The following is a 24372-nucleotide window of genomic DNA, read 5'->3' as shown; positions in this document are numbered from 1 at the left end:
AATAACAATTCAACATTCAATATCTCAAAAATTCAATAAGTTATATCTCGAAAACTCGATAAGCAATATATCAACGAATATAGTTAAGTGCATGGTATGCCAATGCAATGTCATGCTCAAAATATGATCCGGATAAAATTTCACCCTCACGATGACCCGAAGCATCTCGCTCTGCTAAAGCATCTCGCTTTTATGAAGCATCTCGCTTTTATGAAGCATCTCGCTCCTGTGAAGCATCTCGCTCCTATGAAGCTGCACGCTCCTGTGAAGCATCTCGCTCCTATGAAGTCCGATCTGAGATCGTCCTTCGGAAAGCAGCACACTTTCCAAGAAATGTATGCATGAATGCAATATGGTTAGCCAAACAACGAATCGTCCTCACCAAGGCACGCGTGTCTAGCTAGAGTACATTGTCTCTACAATACCCTAAGGTAAACAAAGAAGTGCTAGTCACACTTGGTAACTTTCCTAGTCACTTTGGCTCACCGTCTCGATGGCCAACCAAACTGCTCAACGAGCAAAAGAATGCAGCTCGCACTCAGTGACCTTTCAACTTACCATGGCTCACCATCTCGATGGCCAAACAAACAGCTCAACGAGCAAAAGAGTATCAACATACTCAGAACTGACTAGTTCCCCGGCTTATCCCTTGGATTGGCCAACCAATAAAATTTGCTCATCGAGCAAAGTGCCAACGCACAATGGTTTCCCCAGAAACCTGGATCCGACGACACTTCTCATTTTCAAAACTTAATGTTCAAGCCCTAAACTTTCGTCTGAGTCTTTTATCATTATATTAAGGGTTTTGAGGTTGTTTAATACATTATGGAGGTTCATTATGAAATTGTTTAAGTTTCGTCTCTAATCCTATTAGTTTCAAAGATCCCATAATTCCAATGATTCCCTGGAAAAGGTCTCAAAACAAAAGGTCCATCATCACCCAAGTAATGGCCCGAGAAGTTCCCAGGTAAGCTGGCCGGGCACAATGCCTCATTAAAAGCCCTTCTTGCCTTAGACAGAACAACCCAAGTTCTTACGTGAATTCAAATGGGGTTTTTCCAATATCATTTTCAAACTCAATTTTCCTTTGAGAAGGTCTCGATCCATAAAACAATAATAGGGTACGAACCTCGGTCTGTCCCATCAAACTTTATCCAAAAACTCGTCAGGAGTCTGGCATAACTACCTGTTATCCACTATCTTGACGTTCCTCACTCATTCGCACAATTGCACGGTATATTCAATACAGTCAGCAATTCAAGTGCGTAATAGAAAGACACAATATAATCAATATAATCCAAATATCATGTGAACAAATAATCACATAGCCTATAGTTAACCATTTAACAATTAAGCATGCGAGTCAATTATCAACATATCAATGCGATAAATCCTAATCTCCCATGTCGGCCGAAGCCCAGAAAACATTTTCAATCTAGACAATTCATATGCATAAACAATAATTCAAGTCGAATTTATCGACGCCTACAAAGCATTAGCTAGCAAGTAAGTTGCCCTAACCTCGAACTCGTCCAGTGTGTTCAAGCAAGGCTCCTTCACAATCCTCTTTTCCTCCTCCAAGTGTTCCTCCAAACGAATCTTTGAGCAAACGAAGCGAAGGTCAATCAAAACAAGTCAATTCGGTCAAAACAATACTAACTAGCATTAGACAAAGCTTAAGAAGCTTCAGAGTACAATATTTAAGCATGGATAGACGACAGAACCTTGTTTGCTAAAACGAGCATAACTCGAGCTACAGAACTCGGAATGACACGAAACCAGCGCCAAAATTTCGAAAATCGAAAGAGCTACGCAATGGCTCAGGTCATAGAGACCCAAAAATTATTCTTGGACACGGTACCCTAAGCAATAGGTTTCGGCCACTATGTAAAATAGGGTTTCCGAACTTTTTCTTCGATCCAAATCGATTCCTAGGTATTCTTAGGCGATATCTAGGCCAAGGAAACTCTCAGAAAAATTATCGAATCGAAAACTGTCGCAGGGGTATTTTGGTCAATATTTTCAGCTCGGAATTTCAAAATTAGAATTTCGAAAAAAAAATTAGATGGGGTTGATACTAACGACGATTATGACGACTAATCTTACTAACGCTAAGCTCAGTCGAGGGTTTTAAGCCCAAAGGTTGGAACTTTAGCCAAAAATGGGTATTATGAGCAGAATTGAAACTCGGCGGCAATTCGGCAAGAATCGGCGAAATGTAATCCGCTAAACATGCTCAGGGGCACGCAGGGAATAAGTTTAGATAAAAAGATGAAGTTATTTGGATAGTTTTGTCAAAAAACTCAAAACTTAGAGCATAGAAAAACATAGAAAAAAGCTACGGAAACGACGATCAGAGGTAAGGATTAGCGACTATACCTCGATACCTTCAAGTAGCAACTGTTGAATCAACGATCAAGCAAGAAATGGCAAAAATCTCTTCTCCTCCTCCTTCCTCCTTGGCCGCGGGTTCGGTTGGGTTTTTGGGTGAGATTTTTGTTTCTCATTTTTCAAGCTACAACAACATATATATAGTGAATGAAATGGAACATATTTTGTAAAGATTAGATAGGGATGGATAGATATTTATCAAGATCGGATAAGGATGAATAGATATTTATCAAAGATCGGATAAGGATGAATAAATATTTATCAAAGATATTTTGAGAAGATATTTTGTAAACCGGTACAGATTTGTTTAGATATCGGAGGATTTAACTCATAGAGTTAAGAAAAAAATATAAGAGTGATTCCGATTTTTCCGGCTTCATTCTCCGTGAATTCTAAGATAGGTTTTGGCGACAGAATTCCAAAACTCAACGGAGGTTTCCTTGTATTTTAGGTGACTAATGCAAAGTCGGTGTAAAACTATTTTACCCGATAAGTTACTTTTTGTAGTGGATGTCGGAAGAGAAAACTTCCTTCTGAAGAAAGATGGGAAACATCAGGAGAAATGGGTGTACGCGTGTGGAATCTTCATTTAAAGCTCCGAATAGAAAAAGTCTTCATCGTCGGTTGATTCTAGGGTTTTGAACTATCAGGGTTTTAGTTTCGGCAAACTTCCGAGGATTGGAATCGGACGTTCGTAGATTCCAGGGTTTCGTATCGAAATGCTTGTCTATAGACGAATAAGAGAAGTTCTAACATTTCTCTGAAGATTTTTTGAATTAATTTCCATCGTGACTTTAAGTGTAAACTAGCTATTTGCTAGGGTTTCTACCATAGGTTTAAGCGTATATCGATCGTGCTATACCTTTTATCGATTTTGATGCAATCCTTAGACTTTTCCTGAACTTTCTCCTTCATAAATTTATTCCTTCCGATAAACTCTTGTTCAGGTTTTTCCTTCACGATACGTCAAGCCTAATCGTAAATGGAAATTTCTTCCACTTATTCTAAGCTTAAAAACTTGGGTCTTACATTTGAAAAGAAGATCAAAGATAGATTTTACTCAAGAATGTGGTTGTATCTTGCGTAGGCTACTTCTCATAGTACTTCCATTATAATATATTTTGGCTTACCGAAAAAAAAAACATATTTTGTTGATGATCCGAGAATCATTTAAAGATCAATGTGTTGTGAACAACATATCAAAATTTCAGCCTGATTCAATGGTTAATGAGTTCACACTAGTCAATTTACAAAAAAGAGGTCAAAGTAATCAACTTCATATATAAGCTTGGTTCTGTCTTCTGCCGCTTGAGCCTCTTCTTCAAGTAGCTGGCTCTGTTCTGCTGTGTGTTTTTTCTCTGTTTTGGCCTTGTGCTGGCCCATGTTGGCTTGTTTTAGCAGATTGGTGGCTTGGCCATTTTCCTATCTCCTAGCTTTCTTTCTCTTGTATTTCTTTGTCGGGTTACATTTGTAAATGGTTTTAGCATCTCTAAATGCTACCATTTATTCATTCTTTTTCGCCTTTCAAAAACAAAACTTGGTTTTCATTTTTTAGGATATCTTTTGTCATTCTAAACCTAGTGAACACCTCTGGTAGGCATTCTAGAGCGGCTTAGGAACTTAATTGGTGGAGAGAAAGGTTGAACCCTTGAGAGAGCCGGTGTCAGGGCACCATAGAGGAATGTGACAGATTCTCCTAACAACCATGACTCTAATCTATCTTGGGTTCCACTTTCCCCTTTATCAACTTTTGTGTTTTGATTTTATTTTGGTGCTCAGGATAATGTAATTTGATTATACTTCGTTTTCAATTCATCTATATGCAATTTGTTTTTGGTAAGAAAATGTGAAATATATGTGGGTACTAGGTGTACCCAAAACCAAGTACAAAAGGAAGAAAAAATATTGTACATAACCATAATAAACGGACAAAAAACAAGACATCAAAGTCTGCTGCTAAATTAAAGCCAACCCCACTATGCCTAGGAGAAGATAGGGAAATCCAGAACCACTAAACAACACCCCTTATCACCATATTCGAGCTGAAGATGCAGAGTATACCATGCCCAATCTTGTCCTCAATCACTGATTTCAGATCAAGCCATGACAGCAATAGAAAACGCAAGGAATGGAAGGCTATAGAATTTGAAGACAGTAAATTGGGTTTGTCACCCAATCATAGAGAGAATATTGGAAGCATTTGTACTGTGCTTTCAACCAGTTCCAAGCACGCATTTGAGCAAGTTCAAAGACTCTTTTTGCATCCTTCACTCCTTCGCTAAAAATTACCCGATTTCGGTGTAGAAACAAAGTCCAAATTGTTTGTGAACCTGCCTGTCAATTTGGTGTCAACTGGAGTGGCAGAAGGATTGCACGAGGTCATACCGGCCCGAGCAATAATGTCACGTGCATATGTACTCTGACTGAGAAAAAGTCCACCTGCATGTCTGGTGACAGCAATGCCCAAGAAATAACTCAACGGTCCCAGATCCTTCATAGCAAACTCAGAGGCAAGAAGAGCCATGATAGATTTGCGAAGGTCATGAGAAGAGCTGATGAGTATGATGTCATCAACATAAAGCAGGAGGTAAGCCATGTCAGAGCCGCGTCTGTAGATGAAAAGAGAGTGATCAGAGGTGCTATGCTGAAACCCAATGGTGGAGACATAATCTGCAAAACGCTAGTACCAAGCGCGAGGCGCTTGCTTCAACCCATAAAGAGATTTCCGCAGGCGACACACATAATTAGGATGAGTACGGTCACGAAAACCCAATGGCTGATGCATATAAACTGTCTCATGGAGATCACCATGGAGGAAGGCATTCTGAACATCTAGTTGGTGAATGGGCCAAGACCTGGAGAGGGCAATGGTGAGAACTGTGCGAATGGTCGCTGGTTTCACCACAGGACTGAAAATCTCATCACAATCAACACCTGCAATCTGTGACCTGCCATCACCTACAAGACGAGCTTTATAACGCTCAAAACAACCATTAGCTTTCGTCTTATGACGAAAAATCCACATGCAGCGAATGATATTAACATCACGAGGACGAGGTACCAAATCCCAAGTATTATTTCTAATTAAAGCATCAAATTCAGACTGCATGGCGGATTTCCAATTTGGGTCTGATAGAGCTAGCTTCGGGTTTTTGGGAAGAGGTGAGATGGTGGGATCATCAATGGTGACAGAAAGGTTGAAGAGCTTTCGGGGTTTGTAGATACCTCGCATGCTGCGAGTGGCCATGGTACGGATAGGGGGTACAGGTAGAGTCGGCAAAGGTGGTGAAGGAGAGGATGGTAGGGAGCAGAAGAGAAGGAAGAGGAGGGCGTATGGGGTGGGGTTGTGGTCACGGGAGAAGGGACTGCAGGAGTAGGGCTAGGCGCAGGTAAGGTGGATGGATGAGTCCATTGGTGAAGAAAAGAAGGATGTATAGTATCGGAGAAGCAGTCATATGTGGAGGGAGGAGGGGTAGGCATGGTGGCAAAGGGAAACTGAGTCTCATCAAAGATGACATGTCGGGAGATAATGATTTTTCTGTGCGACAAATCAAAACACTTATAACCTCTGTGATGAAGTGGGTACCCTAGGAAGACACACGGGGAGGAGCGGGGTTGTAATTTGTGAATGGTAGTGGAAGGAACTAAGGGGTAACAAAGACAACCAAAAACTCGCAGATGTGTGTAAGACGGGTCACGACGATACAGAAGTTGAGTAGGAGAGAAATTAGATAGAGCTTGGCGAGGAATGATATTAAGCAGATAGGTAGCCATTTGAAGGGCGTGATGCCAAAAAGACGGAGGAACAGACGCATGAGCGAGAAGAGTACGAATCATGTTGTTAATCGTTCGTATTTTGCGCTCCGCCTTACCATTTTGAGATGATGTATGCGGGCAGGAGAAGCGAAAAGTAAGACCATTAGCAGCACAATAAGCATGAAAGGATCTATTGTCAAATTCTCGCCCATTATCACATTGAAGACATTTTACAGATTGGGAAAAATGCGTGCGGATTTGATTTGACAGAGTGGTGAACATGTCAAAAACTTGGGATTTATTACTTAAAGGAAACGTCCACAAGAAATCTGTAAAATCATCCAAGAATAAAACGTAATACCGATGACTGGCAGAAGATAAAACCGGCGAAGTCCATAAATCACTGTGTAAAATGTCAAAAGGCATCACAGTAACATTATTAGAAGAAACAAATGGCAACCTAACATGTTTGCCAAACACACAAGACTCACAAACTGCCCTAGAATTCAAATGCTCATAACTAATGAACTTATGACTACGAAGAGACTGAAAAGCAGAAGAACTGGGATGACCAAGACGACTGTGCCAGAGACTCTGAGTTAGACCAGCAAATGGAAAGGACGTAGTGACTGGGTACAGGTCGCCAAGACTGTTACATCTCATGAGTGGAATCCCCGTCTGAAAATCATTAACCGAGAAGCCATATGGGTCAAAAGAAATAGAAACATTGTTATCAGTAGTAAGTTGTCGCACAGAAATCAAGTTTTTAACAATTTGTGGTGTGTGCAAGACATGGGAAAGGGTTAAAGGCTTGTGTTTTTGGGAGGTGGGTAGGGTGGTGTGTCCAGAACCCTGAATTGGAATACCTTGTCCGCTACCGACATACAGTTTCTGATTAAGATGACTCAAATTAGAATAAGACGTGAGATTACCTGGTGAAGCCGCCACATGAGAAGACGCTCCGGTGTCCATGTACCAAGTGTTGTCGGGAGGAGCAAGCGTCATAGTGTGCATGGCAGTGGCAATGTCAGTGGGCACTGGGGAGGCCGAAGCAGCATAAGCCTGAGGACGCTGGCCTAGAATTCCTGGTTGTCGGGGAGGCGCAGGGGGACGAGTCCACTGAGAGGTTGGGTATGGGCACGGAGGCACAGTCCATGGAGGCGGGGCCCATCCCCAATGTTGGTACGGGAAGTACTGTGGCTGAGGTGGCATCGGAGGAGAGGAGCCCTGGGAGGTGCCACTGCGGGATCCACCACCGTTGCCACGATTCCCACCACGACCCTTAGAATTGTGGGAACGAGAACGGTTGGAGGACCGACGATCAGAGCTCTGGGAGGAGACATCAGAGGCACGCGACTGAGTAGCAACATAGGCAGTAGGAGGCTCAACGGGCTTCATCTTAGCCAAACCTGCCTCCTCTAGGGTAAGCATGGAGCGAGCTTGATGAAAAGTGGGGAGCGGATTGCTCTGGCGGATCAATGTAGCAACGCCCTTGTAGGCATCAGTAAGACCAGAAATAAGCTGCAAGACGAGACGGTGATTGTTCACAGGAGCACCCACATCCCGGAGCTGGTCAGAAAGCGTCTTCAGACGCTGACAATAAGCAGAGACATTTGGAAAAGTCTCCATACGAACACCGGAGAATTCCTGCTCCAAAGCAACGGCACGCGCATTCTGATTGTCGTGGAAGATATCAGCCAGACGCTGCCAAGCGGCCAAAGCTGTGGAATTGATTTCCATGATTGTGGACATCAAGTCGAGGGAAATGGTGGAATAGATCCACTGTAGGACGATGGCATCCAAAGTAGCCCACTGATCATAGGTGGGGTCAGTGACAGCTGGCGGTGGTTTGGCTGTGGATGGAACAATATGATGGAGAACCCGATGAGAACGGGCATGAATGCGAAAAAGTTCGGCCCACGTGCCATAGCGATCAGTCTCCATATCAAGGACAAGAGGAATATGATTCCGAATGTTGGAAACAACAAGAGCAGGATGAAAATCCGGCTTTGCAAGAGTGGGAGTAGGTGGGGCAAGATCGGCCGTGGGAGGAGGAGTCGCATTGCTACCGTCATCGGAGGTGGAAGACATGTTGCTCTTTTTTTTTTTCTTTTTCTTTTTTTTTTTTTTTTAAAAGATCTTGGGCCTGGCTGGCGGTTGAACCGGGTCTGGGCAGTTCAACCGTGTCGGTCGAACCGGGCTGAAGAAGCTGGAGCGAACCGGTTTGGAGTTGACCCACAGCTAGCGGGTCGGGTCAACTCGGTGCTGTGTGTGGCTGCAAGCCTGCAACACAGCAAACACAAAGGGGACAGGACCTGGAGGGGACCGGCGGCGCGGGCTACACTGGGTTGGGCGGCGGCGCGGCGGAGGAACGGTGGTTGAGCGGTGGACACGCGAGCTCGGGAGTGCGATGCGGAGGGAAGATCTGCACAGGGAGAGAGAGAGCTCGACAGTGAGGGAGAAACCCAGCACGCTTGGGCTCGCAGCGGTGGTGCGAGCGGCCGGCGGCGGCTCTGGAAGAGAGGAGCGGCGGCGGGCGGCGCGGGGGAGACAGCGGCTGACGGTGGGGAAGAAAAGAGAGGGAGGCAGCGGCTGCTATAGGGAAAGAAAGGAGAGAAAGAAATCAGATAAGGAAAAGAAATTAGGTTAGGATCTTTTGTGCTCTTGATACCATGTAAGATAATTTCAATGGGTGATTTTCATTGATAAAATACATTGTATATATAGATACAATAGAGTTGACCTAGGCTAGTAATTACAGATAAATCTAAGCCTAATTACAGGAAAATGATAATGACATAATATTCTATCACTGCCCTCTGTCCTTTATTTCGGAGCTGCAAACCATGCTGTAGGAAGTGCATCCTACAATTATCTGGAACTGCTGCTCTAATCCTAAACCATCTGTTATAACGCAAGTGTTCCATAGTTTCTTCAACATTAAGACATAACGAACAAGTCAGCTCTTCTTCCGTTTGAATGATTCTTCTTCTCTTCAAATTCTCTTTTGTTTGTATCCTTCCCCAAAGGGTTCTCCAACCAAAAGCTTTAACATTTGAAGGTGCTGCACTTTGCCACAGTATACTGAAAGCCGAAATTGTTTCCTCTTCATCTATCCCTTGAAGGAGCTTGTAGGCTGACTTCACTGTGTATATCCCTTCAATTTCAGGTTCCCAAAACCATTTGTCGGGTCTGTCCCTTGTGAGGGAAACCATCTCCAAGAGAGAAAGAAGAGAGTTTAGCCCCTCTAGTTCACTGTCTAGCAACGGTCTCCACCATTGTAAAGTCTATGCCACAAACCATTTATCCAAAGACCCATGTTCTGAATTGTTGAATCTTGTTAAGAAGAGAGCAGGAATAATCTAGGAAATTTGTCCTTCAACTTAATCTGATCCAACCAAGGTTCATGCCAAAATCTAACCTCGTTTCCTTCCCCTATTCTCCTCTTGATTCCTTGGTCAAACCAGCAAAAGTTTGAACTATAAAAACATGTTTAGAGTATGTCTTTCCACCATTCTCAAATTTTACCCCTCCTTTCCACTGTGTCACCGAGATTTGGGATTGCATACTTTGCTCTTAAGGCTGTACCCCATAGACTATTTTGTTCAGTAATTAGCCTCCACCTACATTTGCCAAGAAGCGCTTTGTTAAATAAACTCCAATTTTGTATGACTAGGCCACCCATCTCCTTCGGTTAGCACACTACATCCCATTTAATCCAAGCCAGTTTATTGTGTCCCTCTACACCTCCCCATAGAAAAGATCTCATAATCCTTTTACATATTTGGATCACCCCTTTAGGCATTCGGTAGAAAGATAGATAAAATAGTGGAATTGAGGATAAGACACTTGAGATCAAAGTAAGGCGCTCTCCAAAAGAAATTGATTTTTGTCGCCATCGGGATAAGCGACCTTGGAGCCTAGATATCACCGGTTCCAAAAAAGACAGATTTTTGGGAGCCTAGATATCACCGGTTCCCAAAATGCATTTAAGCGTTTGAACATTTTGCATTGAAGCGGCCCTAAAGAATAATGTGCCATCTGCAAATTGTAGCATTGAGACTATTACCTCCTATGACTTCCCTAAGCTGTATCCCGAATATTTTCCTTACGCGCAACACTTGTTTGACTAGCCCATTTAAGCCTTCCACCACAACAAGGAAAAGCAAAGGAGCAATTGGGTTTCCTTGTCTTAGTCCTTTTTCCATGCCCAATTCATAGGTGGGGCTCCCATTCACCAAGATGGAAACCCGAGAGGATTTCAAGCAAGACTTTATCCATTGTACCCATTGCTCACAGAAATTCAGACGTCTCAGCATAAAAAGAAAACTCCAACTCACTGAATCATAGGCTTTCTCAAAATCCACTTTGAAAAGCAAAGTTTGCTTCTTTTTGGTCCGAGCATCATGGATCACCTCATTGGTTACCACAATACTATCTAACATGTTCCGACCCTGTAGAAAGGCTGTTTGTTCTTCTTGGATTTTCATTATTTGATGTTTCTTTTACATTTAATGTTTCTATTGGCGGATTGGTGATTTAAGAGTTTCATGGATTCATAGATAAATTGACAAAAATAATATTGATTGGTGTATGCTTAGTTCATAGAATAGGATAAAACATCAGGCGTTTGGTAGAAGGTTGAGAAATACATTCCCGAGAATAATATTCCTGGGAGTTTGATTGTTAGGAATATCATTCCTGGGTAAAATTTAATGTGTGTTTGAATAGGATTTAGGATTCCCGGGAATATTTTTAAACTTTATTTAATTTTAAAATTCAAAAATAAAAAATGAAAAAAAAATGATGGAATTTGTGAGTAGAGGGAAGTTACATTCACTTTCCCATGAGAATGCAAGATTCTCAACCCATTTCATGGGAATCAAATGACGGAAGTTATGTCATTTTTTGGAATGTTTTATGCCCGGGCATCCAATTTCCAACCTTACAACAAACACAGGAATATGATTCCCTACCTCCACATTCCCGAGAATGTAAACCTTGTACCAAACGCCCCCTATATCTTACGTTTGTTTAGGTGCATAACAATTGAACTTATTTTAAACAAATAATTGAACTTACACAATCTCATAAACTAAACTTGCACCAATTATTCAATCTTAATAATATATAAGGCCCATCCACCAAAGTGGGTCATATCGCAACTTAAATATCACATGTTTTTATTCTATTGGTTGTTATAATGATGTTCCAAATGTCTTATTCTGATTGGTCCATATGGATACATTTTAATTGGTCCATTTTGATGACTCAATAAATAAAGAAATTAAAAAATTAAATCAAGTTTAATTAGCAATATTCTAACAAAAGATCTCACATGCATGTGGAAAATCATCATTTTGCCGTTAGTCTAATTTTTCAATAAACCATTAAAAAATCATAATCTTGCCGTAATTAGAATATTCATTAAGCTTTTTCAAAATTTCAAAATTTAAAATCGAGCATTTTTAGAAAAAATTAAAATTTTACAATTGGTAATTTTGACAAAATCTTTGTGCCCTTTTCCAAAATTTTAAAATTGATTTTTTTTAGAAAAAAACGGAACGAAATCAGTGTTATATTTTTTGAAAAAATTATAATTTTATAATTGGTAATTTTTGTAAGACCAAGATTTGGTCATGTAGTACAGCTCTATGTTTTGATGATTACATGTTAACTATTGTGTATGAACAATTATGGTACTCTAACGTTGTTTTCTGAGAGTTTAAATGACAGGCTCTGACTCTGGTCAAAAGACACTTTCTTAGAAGCACTAAGCCAAAAAGAGTAACCAACGCACCGCTTTCGCACTCACTATGTTCTGATTGAACAGTAGTATATGCTTCAGAAGTTCTGAAGATGATAAGCTCTGATGTGGATTCAGATCACTTAAAGTTCTGAAGACTAGAAGCTCTGAAGGTCCAGAGGCTCTGAAGGTCCAGAAGTTCTGAAGGTCCAAAAGCTAAGAAGTGAAGATTTTGAAGTCCAAGAGTAAGCTGGCTCTGAAGACTAAGTACTTCCAACTCTGATTTCCAGAAGTAGAAGATACGAAGGTCAGAGGATCCAAGCTTCCCTCTGACTCTGATCACCTAGCTTCACAAGTTCCAACATGAAGCGTCGCCTGATCATAAGTCAATTAGGATAAGGCTCACGTCGCTATCCAAGTACAAAAGCAATTGTACTATTCTGACGGCCTTACCTAAGATGTTCAGCCACAGCAGAATCTGGAAGTTCCGGATTTGCCCTCCAACGGTAGCATTTCAAACAACGGATACAACCCCAATCCTTGGAGTATAAATAGAGGCTGAAGTTGGAAGAAGACGCTAAGAAACTTTGTGCAATACTCAAGCGATATTCAATCTTTCTCTTAGCAATCTTTCTTCACCGTTCTTATTGTGTTTACCCTAGCTTTCTTAGAAGCACTTCATTGTAAACCAAACATTTCAAACAGTGAGTTTGTATTTCCTTAAGGGACCAAGTTTGGTCAGCTCCTTGAGAAGACTAAGAGTGTGAATCTTAGTGTTTGCTAGTTCATTGTATTGTTAGTCACTGAGCAGGTTGCTAGTGCAGTTGTAACAAATATTGAATAGTGGATTGCCTTCATTCTAAGAAGGAAGAAATCACCTTAACGGGTGGACTAGACTAATATCAGTGCTTCTAAATAGGATGACTAAAATGTGGTCAAGTACTATATATAATGTCTAATTATTAAAATCTATTTTACAATTAGTTTTAAAAAACATTTTAAATTTCAAAAGGAAGCATATGTTATTAAGATAAGATTCTTTAGAAGGAACGAAACCAGTGTTTTCTTTTTAAAAAAAGTCAAATTTTAAAAAATTCCGCCTTTTTCACATATTTAAGGCTATAAAAATCCACATCTTCATAAAAAAATACCCTGAGCCCTACTCTTCAGTTTTTCTTTCCATGGCTCTACAAAACTTTGTTGTTCTACATAATATGGGCTGCAGTGGTGGTGGAGATAGGAGGAGGAGGCGTTGATGTCGAGGTAGAAGCTAGCGGCGGTGGTGGTGGGATCACTGTCCTTCCCTTCTTCCTTCTCTTCTGCGTTCTTCTTCCTTTTCTTGCAGCTTTTTCCCCTTCCAAATTAGGTTAGTTAGGTTTAGTTTTAAGATTTAATTAGAATAGGTTTTATTTTTATTGAAATGAGATGGAATTAAAAATAAATGAATAACATTAGTTTCTAATTAAAGAAAAAGATAAAAGCCACATAAATTAAGTTTTGGAATTTTTCAATTAAAAATAAATAAAATGCCACGTAGAAAAGCTGAGTAGGCTACACTTAAGCATCAGACACACTTTGTCCTTAATTGAATTAAAATAATTTCTTAGGGACCCAATTTGATGCGAACATTTTTCAGGCATTTCAGGGGTCTTCTGATGTATTAAGCCACAAAATAATCATCATAACAGACATATAAGATGTATTAAAAAAATATAAATGCTAATTAATTTCGTCATATATAAAAAAACTACTATCTAAATTATTGTGCAACGCAAGATTCATCATAACTTAATTCAAAAAAAAAATCACCTTAACTTACGTATAAGATATATTACAAAAAGTATAGGTTTTAATAAATTTATTCATATATAAAAAAGTAAAAACTAAATTACAGCAACGCACATGTTATCGCACTAGTTTCTCATAAACACGTAAAGAAAGTCAACAAACTTGTATTTTATCCATTTTTATGATCTAAAACACACATCAATCAATATTAATTTATTAATCTATTTATGGTGACGAAATTCACAACGCCTATTGTGTTTTTATTCATAAAATTTGATTTCAAGTAGTCAAGTCTTAGAAAAAGCCAAATTATCTGCAACTTGAAAACAGCTACATGTTGTTTTCTTTTTAAACCGGAGATCCAACTCCGTAGAAACCAAACTATCAAGCTCCAGCTTGTTTAATAAATAGCCTATATGTAACATACTATCAAGCATGGACTCGGGTACAGGCATCCGGACACGACACGACACGGCCACACGGGTACTGTGACACAACTAAATTCTAAAAAATAAGACACGGAGAAACCGCGATATATATATATATCCCTTGATATTTTTTATGAAGCTCTTGTCATAAAGCTTAAGAAATTGCTTTGATGTTTTTTTGTAAAAATGATAACTTGTCCACAAAAAGAGTTAACCTATCCACGAGTTTTCACTTCCTTATTGATCATCATCATTAAAAATGTCTTTGACTATGGTTTTTCAAGTGACGAATTAGCAATTTCTTCTATGCTTCACTCTTAGAAATGTATGTTTTTTTTTTTAAATATAAGTGTTCTAGAGATGTCCAACTAAGAAGAGGTGTCAGCTCAAGTGTCCGAGCCATAAAAAAATACTTTTTTAATTCGACACCGCGAAGAAGTATCTGACACGAGTCGTGTAAGTGTTGTACGAGTGTCGTGTCCGACACCGAAACACTCCATAAGTGAGAAGTGTCCGTGCTTCATAGGTAACATGGTATCAAGTATCAAATATACTTAACTAATAATTTCATTTTAACTTCAAAAAATTTAATAATAATACTTTCATTTTCATCTGCCTCATGTACGGATGAAAATATATAAGAAATAAATGTCAGTGCATGAGCTCAGCGTGTATATATATATACAACAATTAATACACATCACAAGACACAAAAAAGTTATTTGATATTTTAAACTTATCGTATACCTACCAATCAAAGCAACTTCCCGTACTTATACAGTTATACATGTAGACCCTTGACCTCTACTCAGACCTGTTGACATTTCGCGTTCTATTCATAAACACTCATGTAATGCAGATATTTAATCGACACTGTGAAAGTTAAAAGGAAGAGAAAATACAGATATAATAGAATAAAAACATAAAAAGAAAAATAAGATGTCTATTGTATTTCTATATTATTGATATGTAACTAAACCATCATAATTCTTTTTTTATTTCCTAAGTCATTTTTATTTTCTGTGTAGACCTGTGATTTTCGTGGAATTCAAACCTGTATCTTCACATTTATATTTACAGGAAATCAAGCTTGCCATTCCCGGTTACTAGAACAACACTTAATTGGTAAACTCGCTTTATATTTATGTGTGTGTATACCAACCCACAAGTCAACAGCACGAAGCGACCAATAGAACAAAAGACTCAAGCTTATATACAATTCAACATATAATAATTGATAGTAGCTTAAGACTTTGATCAGATACTCTGAACAGGTTGAAGGTTTCAAGCTAAGGCTGCAGCCATGGCAACTCCCACAGCTTACCAAGAAAACCTTCCAGCATCACCAGAATGGCTAAACAAAGGAGACAACGCATGGCAAATGACAGCAGCAACTCTGGTTGGCCTCCAAAGCATGCCAGGCCTAGTGATTCTCTATGCCAGCATAGTCAAAAAGAAATGGGCAGTGAACTCTGCTTTCATGGCCCTCTATGCTTTCGCAGCGGTTCTCTTATGTTGGGTCCTTTTGTGTTACCGTATGGCATTTGGAGACAAGCTTTTCCCTTTCTGGGGAAAGGGTGCACCAGCACTAGGCCAGAAATTTCTCATAAACCAAGCCAGTGTCCCTGAAAGCACACACTACTTCAACAATGGTTCCATTGAAACCCAAACTCAAAGGCCTTTTTATCCCATGGCTACTCTTGTGTATTTCCAGTTCAATTTTGCTGCTATTACAATGATTTTGCTGGCTGGATCTGTGCTTGGCAGAATGAACATCAAGGCTTGGATGGCTTTTGTTCCTCTCTGGCTCATTTTCTCATACACTGTTGGGGCATTTAGTATTTGGGGTGGTGGTTTTCTGTACCACTGGGGTGTCATCGATTTTTCTGGTGGCTATGTCATCCATCTTTCCTCTGGAATCGCCGGTTTCACTGCCGCTTACTGGGTAAGTACATACAAATATTTCGACTATAGCTAGTAGCTACCATGGGATTAGGATTCTCTCATGTAAAAAATTCTTTATATTGTAATTTAGTGATTATCTGCTTCTTCAACTATTGCTACCATCATGTTTTAGGGAGGAAGATCTTCTCTGCATTTCGTGTCTAATTCCCTAGACCACCAATCAAATTTTGATATGTTGAGTATAACAATTAAAATCTTTAAATGACATTACACAGTTTGATTAGTGAGACAGAGTGAAACACTAAATGGGAACATAGTATTTCAGTTCATATTTCATTTGACATTATCATATGACTTGAGAGTATCATAATTCTGTTGCTGCAGTCACAATCATATAAGAACATTACCATATTTGGAGTTATAGAAAATGATAGACAAACACCAATTATGGAGCCACTGAAGAAGATAGGACAATTGCATGCCACAATTTATAGTGATAACTTAGATATTCTTCACAATTAATCCTCTTTATCAAGTAGAACTATTTTAACAAAATATTGCATAAATGAGTTAGCATGTTTCTGGCACATTCCATATTTGGAGTTATAGAAAATGATAGACAAATACCAATTATTGAGCCACTGAAGAAGATAGGACAATTGCATGCCACAATTTATTCTGATAACATAGATATTCTTCACAATTAATCCTCTTTATCAAGTAGAACTATTTTAACAAAATATTGCATAAATGAATTAGCATGTTTCTGGCACATTCAGATCTGTTTTTCTTTTATCGAAATCAATTTTGTTAATCACAAGCTAATTATAGTAAATCCTCCCCATAATTGATTAAGACTTCAAAATCACAAGGATTTCCAAAAGTATGCCTTCACTGAATTGGATACAAATTCTGTTTTTCTTTTGGCATAGCACTACTCTAAGTCTAATCTCATACTTTTCCTCAAAATCTTAAATGCTAATTAATGAATTTTGTTGTTAGGTTGGACCAAGGTTAAAGAGTGACAGGGAGAGGTTCCCACCAAACAATGTGTTGCTTATGCTAGCGGGTGCTGGGTTGCTGTGGATGGGTTGGTCAGGGTTCAATGGAGGAGCACCATATGCAGCCAACATTGATGCTTCTATTGCTGTGCTCAACACTAACATATGTGCAGCCACTAGCCTCCTTGTCTGGACCTCTCTGGATGTTGCCTTCTTCGGCAAGCCTTCAGTCATCGGTGCCGTTCAGGGCATGATGACCGGGCTTGTTTGCATCACCCCCGGAGCAGGTACGCATGTTCTCAAAAACTAATTATAAATTGCAGTTGTGGTTGTTTTGTCAAAAATTAGCTTATGTTTTCTCAGAATTAATCTGACTAACAGAAGCTACTCATAGAAACTTCTCCATATAATCGATTTTGGCTTAATATGCTAGAATGTGGACCAAAATCCGATGGTGGTGAATTGGTAAACTCTTCTAGAATGTGGACTAGACTTCCTTATCATGTAAATTCATTTCAAAACACATTTCACGTCACTGCAATCAATTAATATTGTGATGTCGATAGCAATTCAAAACAAGTCAATAATGCCTTCTATCCAATTATTGTAAGTGATAATATCATTTCCACTTGCAGAGTCAAGTGAACTTGATTCAGTGTTATTAAAATTTTATCATTTATGGGCCATGTGTCAGAACTTAAGAGTACTATACAACACTTATTTTCATCCTTCATTTATGGATTAGTTGAAGTTTATGTAAATCTTACTGTACTAAATTGGATGTGAGATTTACTCCATTTTTAGCAAACCATACATGAAATTCAACAAACTCAATTAGTGTTAGCATATTTATTCATGAGAATGAGAAAGTGCTGTCACTACTCACCACTCTTATTGCAGTTGTTGTTGACATTAATGAGGCTGTGTTCACCACTTGCAGGACTTGTGCAATCGTGGGCGGCTATAGTGATGGGAATACTATCTGGAAGCATTCCATGGGTCTCCATGATGATCCTTCACAAGAAGTCAAGTCTTCTACAGAAGGTAAGGATTTATTTCTTCTTCTTTTCAAAGTTGAAACACACATGACTATTTATTTACTGCTTTAATTTCATGTCTAAACTTAGGTTTATGTCTCCTTTGCTTCATTAATTCATTCTACACTAGGAAGCTAGAAAATGAATAAAATCACATGTTATTTGTAGTTCACACTTTTTCCCCCAACTACAAGGTAAAGTTAGGTGAAAATGAATTTATTCCCTTATGGTAGTAGGTTTTGTGTCTGAAGTTGTGATTTATTGGTTGAATGCAATGTCATTATACTTTCAACTCAATTTATAACATGAATTTCATTCACATTTTATTTTAAAGTACGCGTGACATTCATTTGCACTGATAATGTAAACAATTAACCAAACATAGTCTTAGAGCAACTCCAACGCTGGTTTCTTAACCAGGTTGGAGGTGCTAAGAAACCAAGGGCCAGTTTCTTACCCATTGGAGCAGGGTTCCATCCGGTTTCTTAGCTAAGAAAAAGTGGGCAGAGTTGCTTGCAGAAGCAACTCTGCTTTATCAGTTTCTTAAATAAAATACTATACTTTCTCTCACATTCAGTTCCAACAGATTACAGAGGGAAGAAACAGGGTTAACAGATTGTATGAACTACTACAATTTTATTCAAACAATAATTACAAAGCTTCAGAAAAATAAATTTTTACAAAGAAAAATGGAAAAAAAAAATTACAGAAGCTGAAGGGTGTAAGGAAAAAAATTACAGAAAAAAATTACAATAAATTTTTGCTTGATCCGGTTGTTTTTCTCTGATCTGGTGGCGGTGGCAGAGGGTGGCCCTTGAGGAAGGCTTGCATGTCTCCGATCCAGTGCTTGAGGGGCGATTTGGGTCGAGATTGAAGCTTTGGTGGCGGCTGGGGTGTGTTTTGGTTGCGGTGAGGAGGCGGTTTTGGTGGCGGTGAAGGTTGTTTGGTGGCGGGTCAGTGGCGGTGAGGTGGTTTTGGTTGTGGTTGTGGGTGTTTGGTGGCAGAGAGGTGGGTTTTGTTTGAGGTTGTGGGTGTTAGGTGGCGGTGAGGAGGGTGGTGAGGGTGAGGAGGCCGTGAGGTGGCGGTGGTGAGGGTGAGGAGGCCGTGAGGTGGCGGTGAGGAGGGTTTGGTGAGGAAGAAGAAGAGGACGAAGGAGAAGAGGACGAAGGAGAAGAAGAGGACGAAGGAGAAGAGGACGCAGGTGATCGGTTGGTGATGTTTGGTGATCGGTTGGTGAGGTTGCAGAAGAAGAGGACGAAGGAGAAGAGAGGTTGAAGAAGAAGCTGCGTGAGAGAAGAGAGGAAGAAGAGAGGAGCGGCTAGGGTTAGAATGGAGAGTGAGGGAGGAAAAGTAGATTATATAGTGGGTGACCGGCTGAGCCGGTCATCCCACCGGCTGGTGCCGGTTTTCTGCCCGTTTGGGCTTTTTTTTTTTTGAATTTTTTTAAATTGACCGGTTTGACCGGTTTTTCTGCCCGTTTTCTGACCGTTTTTTCAATTCTCCGACCGTTTTTTCAATTCTCAGATTCTTTACCTTATATATAGTGCAGTAGACCATTTGAAACACCAACATTTACTCCCACAATTTCTCTCTTGTCCAAAAATTCTCAAATTTCTCACAATGTCTAATCCTTATGAGCAATATTATCCACTGCTCGACAATGAAACACCTCCTACAAGTGAAGGTTTGCAACCTTCGCCTATGTTTCCGCCACAAAACCAACCTCCGCAGATGATTCACCTGCAAAGCCAACCTATGATGGTGTTCCAACAACAAAACCAACATTCGCAGGTGATTCGCCCGCAAAGCCAACCTATGCCGATGTTCCAACAACAAAACCCACATCCGCAAATGTATCAACCACAAAGCCAACATCCGCAGATGTGTCACCCTCAAAACCAACCTCCTCACACCGGTGGTAATGTTCAAAATCCTTCGTATCAAATGTTTCCACAATCGTTCTACCATCAAAACCAACCTCAGGGTCAAATGGGATCATATCCATCACAAATGTCTTATCCAAACAATCCACAATATTGCATGTATCCACCACAATACCAAGCACCTCCTACTGGTAGCAGCAGTAGTTCAAAAGTCTCAAGTACACAATGTGAGGCTATGCCCGAGGAGCCTGAATTTTCTACTCAACGGGGTCTAGATGATATTGATCTTGAAGAATCCGGAAATAAACGCACCAAATGGAGTGGTAAAGATAATATACTTCTTCTTCAGTCATGGCTCAACGTTTCTACCGATCGGGTCGTGGGAAATGAGCAAAAGTCAGATTTGTTCTGGAATAAGATTCGAGCCCAATATGAGGAGTACCGCGACGATGCCTCTCCTTCGAGGACATGGTTATCCCTGAAATCTCATTTTAATAAATTGAATGCTAATCTTCAAAAATTTGTTGGTTGCCACACTAAAGCCGTCAATCATTGGAAAAGTGGACACTCAGATAAGGACATCATGGCTACGGCGCATCAATTATATCATGTAGATACGGGTAAAGATTTCAAACATGAGAATGAATGGCGGTTGGTGAAGGATGAACCAAAGTGGAAGGGAACATTTATGACAACCAGTTCAACGAGGCAGAAGAAGTCAGTAGATGGGGTGTATGCAACATCGTCTGACCGGAGTGCATCAATCGAGGGCGACGAATATGAGGCCACACAACCAGCAACCCGCCCGTTGGGAAAAAAGAACCAGAAAAGGAAGGCCAAAGTAGGAGACACAGCTTCAAGTGATCTCGATTATGTTCCTAACTCCGAGATGATAGCCATCGGGAAAGCTAAACTGGGATTCCTTGCGAGTTTTGAGAAGCTCAAGACTGAAGAACTGGAGGTGAGAAAGGAAAAAAACAAACTTCAAAAGGCGCGGTTATTGAAGGAATACAAAGATATCCTTATGGAGGACACATCTGAAATGAACGAGGTGCAGTTAGCAACGCATCAGCGCCTAGTTGAATTCGCCATGAAAGAACTAGGAATGTCTTAATTCTTGTTGTTGTCTTTCTTAGCGTGTGCCAATGTTGTGATTTTAGCATTTCTACTTATTGATTATGCATTAGTGTTGTAATTTTAGCATTTCTACTTATGTGTATTGCATCAGTGTTGTAATTTTAGCATTTCTACTTATGTATTCTGCATTAATGTTGTAATTTCAGTATTCGAATTTTTCTTAATGTGTACTGCGTTTCTACTTATGTGTTCTATATAGCCGTTGGGGAATATAGCCGTTGGGGAATATAGCCGTTGTGGAATATAGCCGTTGGAGAATATAGCCGTTGGGGAATATAGTCGTTGGGGAATATAGCCGTTGGGGAATATAGCCGTTGTGGAATATAGCCGTTGGAGAATATAGCCGTTGTTGTTTCTCTTATTTATACATGTCATATTTCATTCATCTCAACATTCAAGAGTTGTTTTGTCCTCTCATATTTTCTTCCTCCTATCCAATTACACTGATAGTTTCTCATTGTGTCATAGAATGGATCCAAACAATATGGCCGACTTGGACATTTACGACGTTGTCATTGACGAACTTATCAATGACACGACTATAGAAGATATGATGCAGGAGGAGATGGAGTTTTATCAACGACGTGCCAACACCGTTAGGCCCAAGCGAACAAGAAAGGTGATAGAGAGAGATCGTGAAGCTGGGAACGAGCGGTTGTGGAATGACTACTTCTCTGAAAATCCTGTGTACACGGAAGAGCTTTTCCGACGAAGGTTTCGAATGCGAAAGCATGTGTTCCTCAGAATTGTAGGGGCCCTTGGGTCTCATGACCCGTACTTTTTAATGTCTGTCGATGCAGTTGGAAGACAAGGCCTGTCACCATTACAAAAGTGCACCGCCGCTATTCGTATGTTGGCGTACGGATCACCTGCTGACAGTGTTGACGAGTACGTTCGAATTGGTGAAAGTACTGCAATTGAGTGCTTAAAGAATTTTGTGGAAGGTGTGTGTGCAGTATTTGGTGGAACATACTTGAGGCGCCCGAACCAGGAAGACATTACCCGCTTACTTCAATGGGGCGAGTCTCGTGGATTTCCAGGTATGTTGGGTTCTATTGATTGTATGCATTGGGAATGGAAGAATTGTCCAGTTGCGTGGAAAGGTCAATTCACCCGAGGTGATCATGGAAAGCCCACAATCATGCTTGAAGCAGTGGCATCACAAGACTTGTGGATTTGGCATGCATTTTTTGGCATTGCAGGTTCTAACAATGACATTAATGTGCTAAATCAATCTCCGGTTTTTAATGAGGTTTTGAGTGGAAATGCTCCCATGGTGAACTTTAGCGTGAATGGAACAATGTATAACATGGGATACTATCTAGCAGACGGTATCTATCCCCCGTGGGCTACATTTGTGAAGACCATCCCAATGCCGCAAGGAGAAAAAAGGCAAAAATTTGCGAAAAGACAAGAAGGAGCAAGAAAGGACGTTGAACGTGCATTCGGCGTTCTCCAATCTCGGTTTGCAATAGTTCGTGGTCCATCACGCTTTTGGCATCCGAATGAGATGAAGTCAATAATGTATGCTTGCATCATATTGCACAACATGATTGTTGAAGATGAGCGCAACACGTACCGAGGTAATTTTGTTTATGATCAGGTCAATAATGACATATTGGATGCTGAAGTAGTAAGTGGTCCTATTCCCGCTTTTAGAAATATCTTGGAAAGAAGAGCACATCAAATTGATAGGTCAATTCATCACCAGCTTCAAGCAGACTTGGTGGAGCATATTTGGCAGCTTCCCGAAAACGAGAATAATGAAAATTAACCTTCAAGTGTTATTATGTATTTCATTTCAAATGTATTGTTGCTTATTTTTCATTGTCATGTATTTTCTTTCGTCTTTATTTCTATCATTCAATAAAATTGTTTTTGCTAGAAATAACACAATGTACTTTTTTATTTTTGTTTCAAGTTAGCATGCCGATATTTAAATTTAATTGTTTTAAATATTAAGTAAAATTAAATTTAAATTAAATTCGTATTAATTTTAATTAAATTATTTTTAAGTTGAAGTATTGATTTAGTATTAAATTTTAAATCTAAATTGAGTGAAAATAAATATTATTAATTTATGTTGTATGGTGGGACACGGGTGGGACCCTTCAAATAGTAATTTAAGAAACCATGGGTTGGAGCAAAATCTGGTTCAATTTCTTAGGAGTTTCTTAAGTCTGATGTGGCAGTACGGGCCCACAGGAATAGTGCTGAATAGTGCTGAATAGTGTGTTAAGAAACCAGATAAGAAATTGTGGGTTGGAGTTGCTCTTAGAATTTTAGAGATCTAGTCTAAAATAGGTTCTGTACTTCTGTCTATTAATTGTATAATTTTTTAATAGATCGTTCTTGGTGTGAAAGGAAAAAAAGACTGGTGGGCTTTCTTAATCAATCACATGGGTTGACGAATACAAAGGGGTGAGTTGAAATATGAAAGAAGACTTTGAACAAAAAATATATGAAAGAAGATATACAAAGTTATGGCAAAAAACAACAATTTAGCATTCGTAAGCTATTTAGCATTTTCCCTCTCGTGAATAAAAAATCTTCCAACATTATCTTTACGTACTTGAAGAGTTCACATCCACTTGTATTGCAATCTTGGTTTGATGGCATTTTTTGTCTAACACTATTATCATAGTCATATATCCCTGATCCATGTCATGTGAATTTCAAAATAAAAATGTCATGTGAATTTAATTTACGCAGGTAGATGATACACTTGGAGTGTTTCACACACATGCTGTGGCTGGGCTTTTGGGTGGCCTCCTCACAGGTCTGTTAGCAGAACCAGAACTTTGCAGGCTCGTATTGCCGGTGAGTAACTCAAGGGGCGCCTTCTACGGTGGCACCGGCGGTGCACAGTTCTTGAAGCAATTGGTGGCAGCACTCTTCGTCATTGGATGGAACTTGGTTTCCACCACTCTCATTCTTCTTGCCATTCAATTGTTCATTCCCTTGAGGATGCCGGACTACCAGCTCGAGATTGGTGATGACGCCGTTCATGGTGAGGAAGCTTATGCCCTGTGGGGTGATGGAGAAAAATATGATCCAACCAAGCATGGATCCACAATAGTGGATGAAACTCTAGCATCGGCCTATAGTGTTGGAGCAAGGGGTGTAACCGTAAATTTATGAGTCATGTAAAGACAGTTTATAATGCTAACGGATTAGGATCATTTTGTGTCACCTAACACTATCATCTGAAACTTGTGTGTTTATATTTGTTCATAAATATTTAGAGGATCGAGGATCTCACATATTTAAAAAAGTATTAAACCATGCTAAGGTAGTAAT

At 39.8% G+C, this 24372-nt stretch overlaps 3 protein-coding genes across 3 annotated transcripts; 1 reads left to right on the top strand and 2 right to left on the bottom strand.

Annotated features, from left to right (window-relative positions):
- Positions 1-8924: 8924 nt before the first annotated feature.
- On the bottom strand, positions 8925-9362 carry LOC130743899 (uncharacterized). The gene has a single exon (XM_057596117.1). The coding sequence runs from the start codon at positions 9360-9362 to the stop codon at positions 8925-8927; it is 438 nt and encodes a 145-aa protein (XP_057452100.1).
- Positions 9363-10169: 807 nt separating this feature from the next.
- LOC130743898 (secreted RxLR effector protein 78-like) lies at positions 10170-10637 on the bottom strand. The gene has a single exon (XM_057596116.1). The coding sequence runs from the start codon at positions 10635-10637 to the stop codon at positions 10170-10172; it is 468 nt and encodes a 155-aa protein (XP_057452099.1).
- Positions 10638-15222: 4585 nt separating this feature from the next.
- LOC130748861 (ammonium transporter 2-like) lies at positions 15223-24335 on the top strand. Its single transcript, XM_057602105.1, has 4 exons — positions 15223-16054; positions 17017-17302; positions 17956-18059; positions 23785-24335. The coding sequence occupies exons 1-4, from the start codon at positions 15413-15415 to the stop codon at positions 24211-24213; spliced, it is 1461 nt and encodes a 486-aa protein (XP_057458088.1). The 5' UTR covers positions 15223-15412; the 3' UTR covers positions 24214-24335.
- The last annotated feature ends 37 nt before the right edge of the window (positions 24336-24372 follow it).

This window comes from Lotus japonicus, chromosome 3, assembly GCF_012489685.1.
Source record: "Lotus japonicus ecotype B-129 chromosome 3, LjGifu_v1.2".
Classification (NCBI taxonomy): Eukaryota; Viridiplantae; Streptophyta; class Magnoliopsida; order Fabales; family Fabaceae; genus Lotus; species Lotus japonicus.
The sequence above is the reverse complement of the archived record's forward strand: the minus strand, read 5'-3'. Positions and strand labels throughout refer to the sequence as shown.